The following is a 13,101-nucleotide window of genomic DNA, read 5'->3' as shown; positions in this document are numbered from 1 at the left end:
CATCAGACGGAGGATCTTCCTCTCTGTCTCTCCTCCTCTTTGTATAATTAAGTTTCTGATTTAAAAAACACATCTTTAAAAAAGTAACACAGACATGTTGATGGGAGCATTTATTGTGCACAACAGTGGGTATATAGTTGCCTATGCACATGTGAGTTAACAAGCATCACAACTGCATGTGGGCAAGGTTCTCACTCCCTCGGTTGCCTGTGAGCCTCTGAGGCTCCAACAGACAGACAGGCTGAGGGTCAACACGAGAAAGGCAGAGAAGGGGCCAAGCTGCAGGGAGTGCTTGTCGTGCTCTGGGAATCTAGCTTTCAAGGAGTCATGGAGTCACCAGAGGACCAAGGGACTTCCTCAGGAATCTTCTGGCTCTTCTTGGGCCCTCCTTATGGGATGTGGCCTCCTCGCTGTTCTCTTCAGAGCTGGAGCCCAGGGATGAGGCTGCAGGCCCTCCTTGCATGCTATCACAGGACACCGGCATGCCCTGGCATTCTTGCCTGTCTGTCGATTTGAGGCTTTGGTTAAAGGAGGCAGAGGCCATGCACTCAGCAGCCACCTGGTCACAGGCGCACAGCAGCTTCTGGCACAGACTGTGTCCAGCACCTTAGGGGGCAAAGGCAGAGAAGTAGCAGACATGAAACGATGTAGGAAGGCACATGAGGGCCACAGCAGCCACCTGACCACCCCTCCAGCCATCCCCCCTTCACAGCATCTTCCTGGCTCGTGGCATCTGTCATGCTCTTTGCTGGTAGGAGTCCATCTTGCTTTCCAGCTGAGCAGCTCCCTCTGAAACTCCTGTCCTCAGCTCTCTCCTCTAGTGAACTCCCTGACTTGTCTGACAAAACTAGCTTGTCTCTTCTTCCCGGAAGCTTTCCTGAGCCTCTCTGCTTATATAAGATGCCTCTTCCATGAGCTTCCTTCCAGCCCCATACTAGGCTGTGGTCACACATGCTGCATGCTGCTTACTCAGCTTGCCCCTTGGCTCTGGGGTTACTTAGAAACCTTCGATGGTGTCCCAGCACCTCACCCATCCTCGGGAAATATTCCTCATGTTAATGTTCAGCAAATATTGTTTGTTCTAAACTGTTAATTTGCACTTTTCTGAGCCTGCATACTCAACTGTCAAATGGAAATTCTATCCTGTTTTAATATTACATGATAAAACACAAGAGGAGCAGTTAAACCTGAATTGGCTGAGGATACTTCAGAAAGTTCTTGCAAATGGAGAGGAAGGTTTATTTCAGTGCATGAAAATTGAAATCCATGCATATGTGAAGTCTTCAAAAAGCTCATAAAGAAGTGTATAATTAAAAGTATGCATGCTTTGAAAAAAATTTTTGCATGCAACTAAAATGTTTTAAGGTCATTTTTCTAAGACCCTTCATATGCCTGAAAATATATCTTCTTTGGATATACTTACAAAAGTTTTATATATAGATATATATGTATATATATACACATACATATTTATACACACAATATATATATAAATTATATAGTTTATCCAAAATGTAAACTCAGTTGAGTTTCATATATTTTTATATTAGCTACATCTGGCAAACCTACTTTATTTCTTTAATGCATAAGTTGTGCATAGTTGGAGTGATGTGACTCAGTGAAAACAATGTATTACAAAGTATTACAAAGTGGTAGATACAGATCAGCTTTTTGTAAATACTGTTTTAGATGGATGTGGTTTGCAATGATGCAAAGCCTTTTTAAAAATCTATTCCCACCATGAAGGGCCCCCTCAGTGATATTTTTTTTGTTTGTTAACCACACAGAGCCTCCATGCCTCCTGATTTCCACATCATCAGATATGGAGGTTGCATTTTAGTTTCAGGAAGTGGGCGAAGCAGTGGGGTACAGCCAGAGAGGTCAGGCAGTATGAAGACATGGATAGGTCCTGATCCCTGGAGCAACTTTGTCCTACCCCGCTCTCAGGGTCAATAAAGCCCAGGCCAGAATGCCCTCGATCCTCAGTAGCCACCCAAAGGCCCCTGAGAAGGACACTGCTCATGGCTCCCCGAAGGTGGGCTCTAGTGCCCCCAGGAAAGCAGTCTCCCTAAGAGCTCCTGGGGAGGAAATGGAGGGAGGAGACTCCATTTCCTCCAGGCGAGACCTCCTGGCCTGATGTGGCATCAGTGCCTCCTGACATCATGTGACAACACTGTCAGGCTATGTCACTTACATGCTCTGGACCACTCACTGTGAGTTTATGCTCTCCCATGGTACAAGCTCTGGACAGGTCAGTCTTTATGCACAGGTGCTTTGGATTAATGCTTTGGTCCCTGTCTCTTCCCAGCTTTCACTTCGGACCACTAGTATCCCCCACGCAGTAGTTAAGAACCATGTTTTTGTTTGGTTTAGTTTTTTTTTTTTCTTTTTTTTTTTTTGTCTGAGATACCTGGCATTTCCAAAACACCATGGTCTTCCTCTTTTCCCTTGGGACAGCCACACCCAACCGGGCCATCCAGAAACTGTTCACCTTTTGTCAAATTGCACCTCTTCTGACTTCTCCCAATACCTTTCTGTCATACTGCAGACTCCCTGGCACCTAGACTGCCTGTTCTGTCTTGGCACATGACATTAGCATGATCTCTCTGCTGGCTGTCTTTCCTCCCAGTTGTGAGTGATTTGACACAAGGATGGTGGACATCCATTGTCCTCCTGGATGCTGATGAAAGTTTGTTGGTTAAATGCATAGCTTAATGGATGAGTGAGTGAGTGCCATGTGAGCAGACCATTCCTAGGCAAGAGCCAGGCATCCCTCAAGCAAGGCAAGTAGCTCTAAAACAAAAAAAGGGGTGGGGGGGGGAGGAACCCGATGAGGTTCCTGTAAACTTCTGGGGCTTCAATTTCCTTTCAGCTGTAGGCAGAACAGGGAGGACTCTGCTGGCATGGATGAAGGCATAGAGTCAGAGTTTGACAGGGCCAGCCCTAAAGCATGCCTGGATTTGCTGTCAGATCGGCTGCCCACTTGAGTGGGACACTTGCCTGGCATAAGAGGGTAGAGGGAGCAGTTTGCAGACCAGCCTTTGCCTGAGATCTTGATTGACACCCTGGCTCTGCCACTAGGAATACAGCTGGGCACCCAGCTCGCCTTTCAGTCAGAACCATTCCCGGGTTCTCTGGGAATTCACAGACAATCTCAATGGGGAAAAGGGTTCTACTTCTTAGGAAAAGAAGAACATATTAAAAACCCACTGGGACAGTTACAGGTCAATTCTGGGTCTCCGACAACAAGAGTTTATAGTCCAGCTGCCCATTCTACCACTTAAACATCTGCCTGTGTGATTTTGGGCCTCAGGTAGTTCCCCTATAGAGGAGGAAGAGCAACAGTGCTACCTCATGGAATTATTGTGATGTTGAGCCATGCCATGGGTCTGTAGGTCTGAGAAGCATGGAATGCATGCTCAGTAAAGGTGGGCTGTTGACAGTGTTCCCAACCTGTTCTAAGTGATGTTGTAACCTTTGGCAACACAGTCTCCTGAAACTGCAGCATCACAATAGATATAATAGCCTGTACCTCAATGCTCCAAGAGCATGATGTCATGTGCACAGGAAGAGCCTGGAAAAGCACCTGCATGCATCAGCTGATGAATACTTGGCTGGAGGAAGCACAAACTGCCCAAAGAGGTGAACAGCACTTACACTTGGGGATGTGATCCATGCACATCACCACTGACTGGGAGAGCCTCTCCGGCAGGCAGCCCAGCCTCCTCATCTGCTCCAGGCAGCAGTGATGGGATAAACAGCACCTAAGGTGGAGAAGACGCTTTACTGCCCAGAGTTCCAGCTGCTCTAGGATGTCCCTTCCATCCCATAACCCATCAAGACCTGCCCCCAACTTCCTGTAGTCTCAAGAGAAGACAGTGCCTTCTTATCAGTGCATGCAAGACTGACTCAGGCACACCTAGCGAGGTCTTGCATGCTTGCTCAGGTTCTGTAAGGCACAAAGCACTATACATAGGGCCGCATCTTGTAATCTGTGATTGACTATTTAAACTGTTCCTTGTATTTTTGTGATGACTAATGATGACAAAGATGTGCAATGTACATTAGCATTCACCGAATGCACATGACTAATGATGACAAAGATGTGCAAATTTAGTATATTAACAGAGAGAAACGAATCATCTTGAGGAAGGGGTACCATTTTCCAGTTTACACAGAGGTTCTATATGAGTTGGCACTGACCTCCTTTTCTCCGTTTTACAGAGTTTAACAGTAAATCTCCACCAAATGGTATATCTCTGTCCTAGCCTTTAAAGAGTGGAGAGTCACTCTCCTGAGTATTAAGGAAGAGCTATGTCTAGTCAAGTGTCCAGCAACTGGCAGAACCTCAGTGCAGAGAAGGGAACAAATCAGCATCCTGCCTTTGAGGGCCACTTTTCGAGGCCCAATCTAGTCTCACAGCCTCAGCATCAGCCCTGGCCACATGGATGTTCTTAGACCATAGCAAACAGGCAGCTGCAAGTGCCCCCTAAATCCACGCTTCCCTGCCCTCTCATACTGCCTGTTCCACACACAGCACAGGTGGAACTGAGTCCCCAACTCTTGCAGCTTCTCCCTCCAGACCTTGCTGCCTGCAGTTGGAGGAGCCACCTGGTGATGGCTGGGTGAGCTCAGTGTCTGCCTTGTTTGGCAGTTACTGCAGAAGAGCTGGCGATCTCGTGTGTACATTCGGCATGGTTGGGTGAGAGTGACAGTTGATACTATCCAGAGTCAGTGATTCAGATATCATATATATATTTGTAGCACTCGTAATAATCATGTAGTAACCTATAATGTACAGTAGACATGAAGTTTAAAGTATGTCTGTGGAGAAAATTACATCAGCTTTCCTAATCCTTTCTGGTTGACAGTTTCCTATTTGATTTTTAGATTTTCAGTTTCTTCCTAAGGGCATGAAAGAAACCATTTCCTGCCTGAGTTGCCAAGCTGTTCATGTTTTATTTTGTTGTTGAAATTGGCTAATCATCAGGAACCGCCATTGTATCATCTCCTCCTTCTCCTGGCACTCAGTAGTGCCCAGCGGCTGCTGCTGGCTGAATTCCTATCTTTGGAGCTGTATCACCGAATGCTATGACACAGGAGTCTTGACACTGAATACCTCTTTGTCTTGAAGAACAGACACCATATTGGCTGAACTACATAGTATAAATACACCTAGATTCTACAGGGTGGTTTAATGCTTGATATTATTAACATTCTTTGGCGGCAGGTTGCTTTTGAAGGTTGCCCGTGCAGCACAGCCCCAATGCCTCTCACTGAAAGCCTGGGGAGCAGGAATTCAGGGGCCAGGGTGCTGTGGTGGAGTTGGAGGCAGAGAAACACAGCCTCCAGAAGCATCTGCCTCAGCTGCTCGGCTCTGCGCTCCTGCCATGACTGTGTCTCTCATATTAGATGTCAGCTTCATCTATAGTTTTGGTTTGACTTTCACAACGTCACCATCTAAGAACATACTCTTATATACATGTGTAAATACACATATAGGCATATATGTAGGTATATATACATATGTGCATTTACATGTATGTATTCATATATATATTCACATACACACATGCCTTCGAATGTAGATCCCTCAACTGGCAATGGACTGCAACATCCTCCACATGAGATCAGTCCTTATACTTGATCAAGTCCACCACTTTTACAATGTTTCTCAAACTCAGATTGAGGCCTCCCCAGCTTCCTATTTGCCCAGCATAACTGATTACATGGGGTGACATTTTTGTTGTCCATTTATTCCATTATAGGAGACCCTGTTGCATACAAGCACCTTGGTTCTTTTAGGTTTGTTTAGTTTTAATAACATTTATATCTAGCAAAGTGCCTGGAAAGAGCAAACAATGAAGAAACATGGGTCTTTATATCTAAGTGAATAAATATATTAATGAATGTGTGAGAACAAGTGAAAATTTTTCTGGGTGGCAGATTAAAAAATAGCAATTGAAAGTTGTGGAGGGGCTAATTTCATTGTGGCCTCCTGTAGGACATACCAAGTAGATACTCTACTTTTTAAGTTGATCTTTACAAAACAGGCCCTGCACCTGGAGTGCCTTTGCAGATCTGTGGGGCACTGCTTGTGATCATGCCAAAGGGGCTCTAGACTCCCACATGCAAACGTAAGCACCTGTCTGTCTCTGCCTCTTCCAGCTTTTGGTGAAACTGAAGTGACATCCAATGTAGAGGAGGATTCTTATTCTCAGACACAGGAAATGTCAGCTCTATTCATCAATGCCTCCTTGCCTGCCCCTCCCGACCCCAGGCCATACCTGTCCAGAGCATCCCTGGGCTCGCCTCTTCCTTCTTGTCCACAGTAACAGCCATAAGACTCAAATTCCTCTGGGCACCGGGACGTCAGGCAAAAAAGCATCTCTCCAAGCTGTGGCATTGCCAATGTGTTCTGCCCACTTCCCAGATGCAGGAAGGTGAGTCTGTCACAGGCTGAAGGACAACAGGGACTCTCATGAGGGCAAAACTATGTCCATCAGATGAAGGCAGTGTCCCAGGTTGTAGGAGGCCAACTCTGGGACCTGCCAGAAATCCCTATGTCTTACTCCTTGGGTCAACATTTTTATGGGAAAACTAGGTTGGATTCATTCCACTGTCTGAAATGCAATGACTTTCAGAGAGCAAGTCTTTCTCTTCCTTTGCAGACTCCTTACCAGACCTCCCTTAAGGGGATAAGAACTGAAGATACTCTTCAGGTCATGTTATTTACTGGTCATTGCCCAAGATGTTGGGGACAGGAAGAGGGAGTCCTATCCTCCTAGGCTTCACACATGTGGCTGACATTGACACTCAGAGATCTTGGTTTCCCATCTCTGTCTGTCCACGTCTCCCCTCTTCCTACTCTTCCCTCTGCTTATAATGCTCAGATGCTGAATACTACATGTTGGACATGATGGAGGGTAAGACCAGATATTCACACAGTCTTCTATTGTATCCCTCTTCCTATCGATGCTTATAGGCACGGGGCCTTAGGTAAGGTTTCAGACCCAGGAGAAATAAGGGAAACGATTATATAAACCCAAGTGCTTCATCGTCTTTAAGTCATCAAGGTGATGACTCTCTTCCCTTTTGGGCTAAGTAAGATCTAGGAGACAACAAGGTCAAGGGATCTTGGCTCTTCTCATAGGTTCAGCCCCACGATAGCTGAGCGACAACACAAGTCATGGCCTCTCTGATCCTTGAGGTGCTCATCCCAGAAGTCACAACAACAGGATAAGGTACCATCAAGTGCTTTGCCAACAACCTAGCCACAGGTTCCCAAGGGCAGAGAAGACAGACACTCCACAAACTGCTTGCCTCTGCTCACCTTTTCCAGTGGTCTCCTCAGGGCTACTTTCAACAGATGACATCACCAACCCCGCAGATCGAGCACCAGCAGAACTGAGAGCTATGTTCTTTACTGTAGCAAAAATCTCTGCAGATTCTGAAAAATGTACAGGTTAATTGCTGAGCTACAGGGTACCTATAAGGAGAGACCTGCTTACAGACAGATGGACACATGGCTGAGGCCATGTGCAGGTGGATACTCAGATACAATGCATGAGCAGAGTGTGCCTCAAACTGGGATTGCAGAAATCAAAGGATATTTTCAGAAATCCATGGGTTTGTTGTACTGACCCTGCCCAAATTTTCTATGACAACATTAACACTGATATGAGCCTATGCTGGACCATCTGGAAGCATGTCATTAATAAAAATGTTCACAACCTTCCAGGTGTGTGGGAGCATCACATTTACTACTATGCCCTGCCAACTGAGGCCCCTCTAAGAGCTCATGGCAAGTGAAGAGGTAAGAAACGATGGTAGCTTGAGCAGGTGTTTAACACAGCAGTTATAACTCCAGCTAAGCTGAATCCTACGTTATAATACCTAGTTTGAGTTCCCAGCTTTGGTTTCTGACTCCAGTTGTCTGTTAGCACACACTCTGGGAGGCAGTGGTGACAACCCACAGAGTTGGGTCCTTGCCTCCCACATGAGAGATTTGGATTGCTCTAGCTCCTGACTCAGGCCCAGTCCCAACTCAGATCATTGCAGCATTTGGGGAGTGTCCAGTCAATGGGAATGCTCGCTCTGTCTATCTTTCTCCTTTTGTCTCTCTCTCTGCCTCTCAAAAGTAAACAAATTTAAAGTGTAGGGGGACATTAAGGCAACTCCTAGTGCACAACAATGTAAGTAAGCAAAGCTCTTCCTTAGATCTGTGTATTTCCTGGCTCACGTGTTGCCCCAGCTTCTTATCATAATCAAAATTAAGCGCAAAGTCTGATCCTCCCTTCTTTATCATGTCATTCCTCACAGTCTTCCCAGCTGTCTCTGAATCGCCTCTGTCCTGGTGCATCACTTCTACCTACCCCCTGGAGATGAGCAGTCTGAGGAAAGGAAAGGAAAGGAGAGGAGAGGAGAGGGGAGGGGAGGGGAGGGGAGGGGAGGGGAGGGGAGGAGAGGAGAGGAGAGGAACAGAACGGGAAGGGAAGGGAAGGGAAGGGAAGGGAAGGGAAGGGAAGGGAAGGGAAGGGAAGGGAAGGGAAGGGAAGGGAAGAAGGGAAGGGAAGGGAAGGGAAGGGAAAGGAAGGGAAGGGAGCAGGGGTAGGCTCAGCCCTACCAATCTGCTGACTTGGCTCAGTATCCAGAGCACTAGGTAGGGCCAGGGCTTCTTGGTGTCATGGAACTTTAGTCTTGCCCCAAACCCACCATACTGGTTTGCTACATGCATCTGATCTTCTTTCTGCTCAATGATTAGGTTCCATTGGTAACAAAGTCCCGTTGGAATCTCATCTCCTAGGTTGGTGTCTAATCTAGTTTTCTCATCCCACGGATAAAAACCAGTTAACTGGGTTGCTTATAACATGCTCTGATCTTCTGGAAACTCATCAAATTAAGATACTTAACTGGAAAGATTTAGAGTTTAAGGGTTTTGAGTGTGATGTTTAGCCCAGCTTCATAGTAGATCTGTAACCTTGGACAAACAAAGGGTGTTTACATTGTGCTAGCTCTGCTTGCAAAAACAGATTCTCAGTACTTTTTTGTGTGTCTGTGAGCAGTCAGTCTAGCCAAATACCCAGCAATGAGAAAACAGTCACAATAATCCATCTTATATGTACATTGAATGTAGAATATCTGTACCTTGAATCCAAGGGTAAAGCATTCTAGATGGAAAGTTCTATAAGCACATGGAGATTTCCAGAAGCGCAATACCTGTTCACTGCTGAGTTAGCCAAAGCCCTTGCTGCTGGAGGAAAACCTTCCTCAATCACTGGTACTAATCCAGTTTCTGATCCCCACTCCCTTTTATCTGAAGGCATCTGCTGTTACTCCCCCATCTGGACCAGCTGCCCCACTGGGGAACAAATTCCTGCTTTTTGCCAGCAGCATTCCCGTGCTGAGGTCATAGTGCTTCCCCAACAACAGTCAGCCCAGACCTTAGCCATGTCATATTTTGCACTGATGGTGCACTTTTGAAAATTCAGTCAAGAACTGGGAATTTAGGTTGGACTCAGAGTTTCCAAAGTGAGGGGCCAGCCCCACCCAGAGACTCATAGCACCATTATTGATGTCCAGCAGAAGACAGATGGGGAAAAAGAGCTACTTTTGAAATTTTAAATGCATAGAAATCTTTTCTCATTTTAATTTTTTAAAGATGTGTTTATGTATTTGAAAAGCAGGATGGGAGACAAGGAGCTTCTGGGAGACAAGGAGCTACTGAACATGAGTAGGTTTTCTTCTCATCAATATCCCCATATAATACGATATCATACCTCTTTACATTACCTTAGGTATTACGCATAATCTAGAATGAGCAAAAGTATACAGAGAAAAGTGCTTAGGTTACGTGCAAATACTATGCCATTTTATAGGAGATTTTAGCATTGTGGAGTAGGGTATCTGCAGGGATACCCTATGGAGCCCACTTGATTCCATAAGCACACTGGGAAAAATGAGAAGGCAGGAGTGAAAAGCTGAGTGTACTTACCTGGAGGAGGAGTAGCCTTGCTTTCTGTGTCCTTGCTGTCTTGGCCTGAATCAGTCCCAAAAGGAAGCAAAACAGGGTAAGTAGTGTGAGTCCTGGCCTGGCCTGTCTTGCTCTCTAGCAGTCCCTTCCCAGGCCCGCTGCGCCACCATGGTCTGCCTCAATAGAGTTATGTGTAAAGCTGCTGGCTCTGGAATTCCAGAAACTACTAAGCTTGTTTCTCTGTTATGAGTTATGTGGTTATTATTGTGTGCCAGATATAGCAGGACAGCTTCTGGTGTGAAGTGACCTAACAGCAACCTCGTGAGTTAGTGCTATGCTCTCCCTCAATCAGAGATGAGGAAGAAGATAAGCAGGGAAGTTAGGTCACTTCCCCAAGGACACAAAGCTGGACAGTAGCACATTCAAAGCCAGCATGGCTGAAGACTTAACACACTTCACCATGATGCCAGACTATTACTTCGCCACTGGTTGGATGGCCAAAAGCTAGAAATGGTCACTTGAAAATACTTTGGAAAAAAAGAAACTGGCTTAAATTCATAGTGCTCCTAGATCAAGTCCATGGTAGTAGTAATGAAAATCAGGCTATGAGGTTTCCTGATGTGAATACAAATGCTCCAACAATGAGCAAAACTCAAGATCATTCTAAACAAGAGCAAACCATTCTCTTTCAAAGTAAAATTGATGTTAGAACCCCTGGGGCAGAGGCCTCTGCCTCCCACAGCTTCTCCTCTAACTGCAAAATGGGGATAAGGATGGATTTCTTGGGCCTGGCATGATGGCTCAGTGGCTAAATCCTTGCCTTACACATGGCAGGATCCTTTATGAGCACTGGTTCATATCCTGGCTGTTCCACTTCCCATCCAACTCCATCTTTGTAGCCTTGGAATGCAGTAGAGGATGGGCACAAACCTTGGGACCTGCACCCATGTGGGAGACCCCAGATAGCTCCTCGGTTCTGGCTTCAGTTTGGCTTAGCTCCAGCCATTATGGTTACACGGGGGGTGAACCAGCAGACAGAATGCCTTTCTCTCTGTCTCCCCCTCTGTAAAACTACCTCTCAAATATAAATAAAACAAACCTTTTTAGAAAAAAAGAACTGACTTCTTGGAAACATGGACTAATAACTGGGCCCATGTAAGAGGTGTGGAATGTGCTGCCACATGGAAGGCCCTCGTCAATGTCACTGCCCATTAACTGCCCTTTAATCTCAGTCATTAGTAAATAATTGTCAAATATACATAGACTGATTAGTCAAAGACCTATGGTTGCTGGTCACCACCTGCAAAGTGAGCAGATAATTGTGCTGATGCAGTGTTGGCCTAGATATGTTGGGGAAGGACACTGTTTACCAGGAGTTACCATGGAATAATGAAACAAGACTAGCCTCACTGAGTCCACTGGAATTTTTAATCTCCTTGAGTCTCTGGTTCCTACAGGTTCTCTAAAATAGTATCATAATATCTCCTCCAGCCCCTGCCCAGAGTGATCTTCAAAACTGGATATAAATGTATAGGTGGCATCCCACACTATATGCTTCCAATGTGCCTCTGCTTACTTGGGCCCAAGACAGTGGTCAGTCTGTTAGCTCTGGTCTCAGCAGCCACTGTGAAAACAAAAACACCCAACTTCAGTTCCCCCATCCAGTTTGGAGTTTAAGTCAACCGGAGTTCATCTCATCTGTGGATACAGGATTGGGGTCTAGCACCTAAAATACAAGGCCAGGAGCATTATGAGCAAGTAATAAGGCTTTATGGGGGTGTCTAAGTAGGTCCTTACTCAATGAACCCAGATTACAGCTTTACATGTGTTGGGATGAAGCAACAGTGAAGAGCCATTGTATCTCCATAAGGAATCAGTCCTTATGGTAAGGCTATTTCACAGGTGTTTGGCTGGAAATAGAACAAAAGCCTGGCATCACTGGGACTCAAAGGGAAACATCACACTTTCCAGGACCCTGGTGGCCGGCAGAGTGATCTCCTGAGGAGTCACTTGCAAAGATTAGGATGTGCAGACAAGTGGCATATATATACACAGAATCAATTCTGTGAAAACCCCAGGCAGGGGACATCTTAGTGGAGTTGATGCTTGGTTATGTTTATGGAACAATCATAACATGGGCATGTGGGCCACCAGCCAGCCCCATTGGGAATGGCCCAGTAAGAAAACAGCTTGGTTCTACCCCAGCTCCTTTAACTCACCTTCTCCTGAGAGAGCTGTCAGGCTGATATCTGTGGGCTCCACAGGAAACTCTGGAAACAGAGAGACCCCAAATGACCAGTGCAGCACAGGGCCAACACCAGGCACAGGATCAGTTGGCAGGCCACCAGACCAGGGCAGAAAGCAAGACTTGTCCATGTGTCCACCAGAGGAGCGACTCATTTCTCCTGTCCTTCCCAGAACATAGACCCCACTTCTGGAGTCTGATTGAGGAAGTGGACACTTCTGGACATGGACTAAAGGCAATGAAGGGATTGCAAACTCCAAGTTTCCCATCTTGGGAAAACCCCAGTTCAAAGGGGAGGAAAGATGGAAGAGTGGAAAAGAACGAACTCGAGAGGGGGCAGTGGGGAGCGCTTAGAGAAACGTGAGGACACACACATACACGGCACACTTACACATATGCCTTACCCTGAGTGTGCACACACACACTTTTGCATACCCATGCGCACGTATCTACATACACACCCCTTCACATTCACACACACCCCTCCACACACACAGACATATAGAACCATCTACACATTCCCTAAGTATACACTCATTCATATGTACCACCATGCCCGTACTTGCAGACACACACACACAGTTTTCCTCATAAGAAAATATTGCATGATTGACTGTGGCAGTGAGATCCCAGCACTAAAAGAGGAGGGGTAACTTTGTTGAGGCACAGCTTGAATTTGTGCCGAAAGAACCTGGAACTGAGAAATTGTAGAAACTTCGGTGAACAAGGAACAGCAGTCATGGAAGTGTCTCTCACATGTTTATAAGTTCTGTATTATCGAGTAAGAATGATGTTTTGCTGAGTTTGTTGGGGCAGTTACTAAGACGCCATTCTGCCCTGGATAGAGTTGTAAGAAAGCAACCTCTCTTTCATAGTCTCCCTC

The 13,101-nt window shown here is 45.9% G+C and overlaps 1 protein-coding gene across 1 annotated transcript in view; it reads right to left on the bottom strand.

Moving 5' to 3' along the window:
* Nucleotides 1-325: 325 nt before the first annotated feature.
* The window catches only part of OC90 (otoconin 90), a 28,957-nt gene continuing 16,181 nt past the window's right edge, over nucleotides 326-13,101 (bottom strand). Inside the window, exons 8-12 of the mRNA XM_040979441.1 lie at nucleotides 12,193-12,243; nucleotides 7,334-7,450; nucleotides 6,288-6,459; nucleotides 3,658-3,764; nucleotides 326-606 (exon numbers count right to left, since the gene is read on the bottom strand). Coding sequence (XP_040835375.1) covers nucleotides 326-606; nucleotides 3,658-3,764; nucleotides 6,288-6,459; nucleotides 7,334-7,450; nucleotides 12,193-12,243 — 728 coding nt within the window. The remainder of the gene's footprint in view (nucleotides 607-3,657; nucleotides 3,765-6,287; nucleotides 6,460-7,333; nucleotides 7,451-12,192; nucleotides 12,244-13,101) is intronic.

The sequence above is a fragment of the Ochotona curzoniae genome, unplaced genomic scaffold (assembly GCF_017591425.1).
Source record: "Ochotona curzoniae isolate NIBS_2020 unplaced genomic scaffold, NIBS_Ocur_1.0 contig_3190, whole genome shotgun sequence".
Classification (NCBI taxonomy): domain Eukaryota; kingdom Metazoa; phylum Chordata; class Mammalia; order Lagomorpha; family Ochotonidae; genus Ochotona; species Ochotona curzoniae.
The sequence above is the reverse complement of the archived record's forward strand: the minus strand, read 5'-3'. Positions and strand labels throughout refer to the sequence as shown.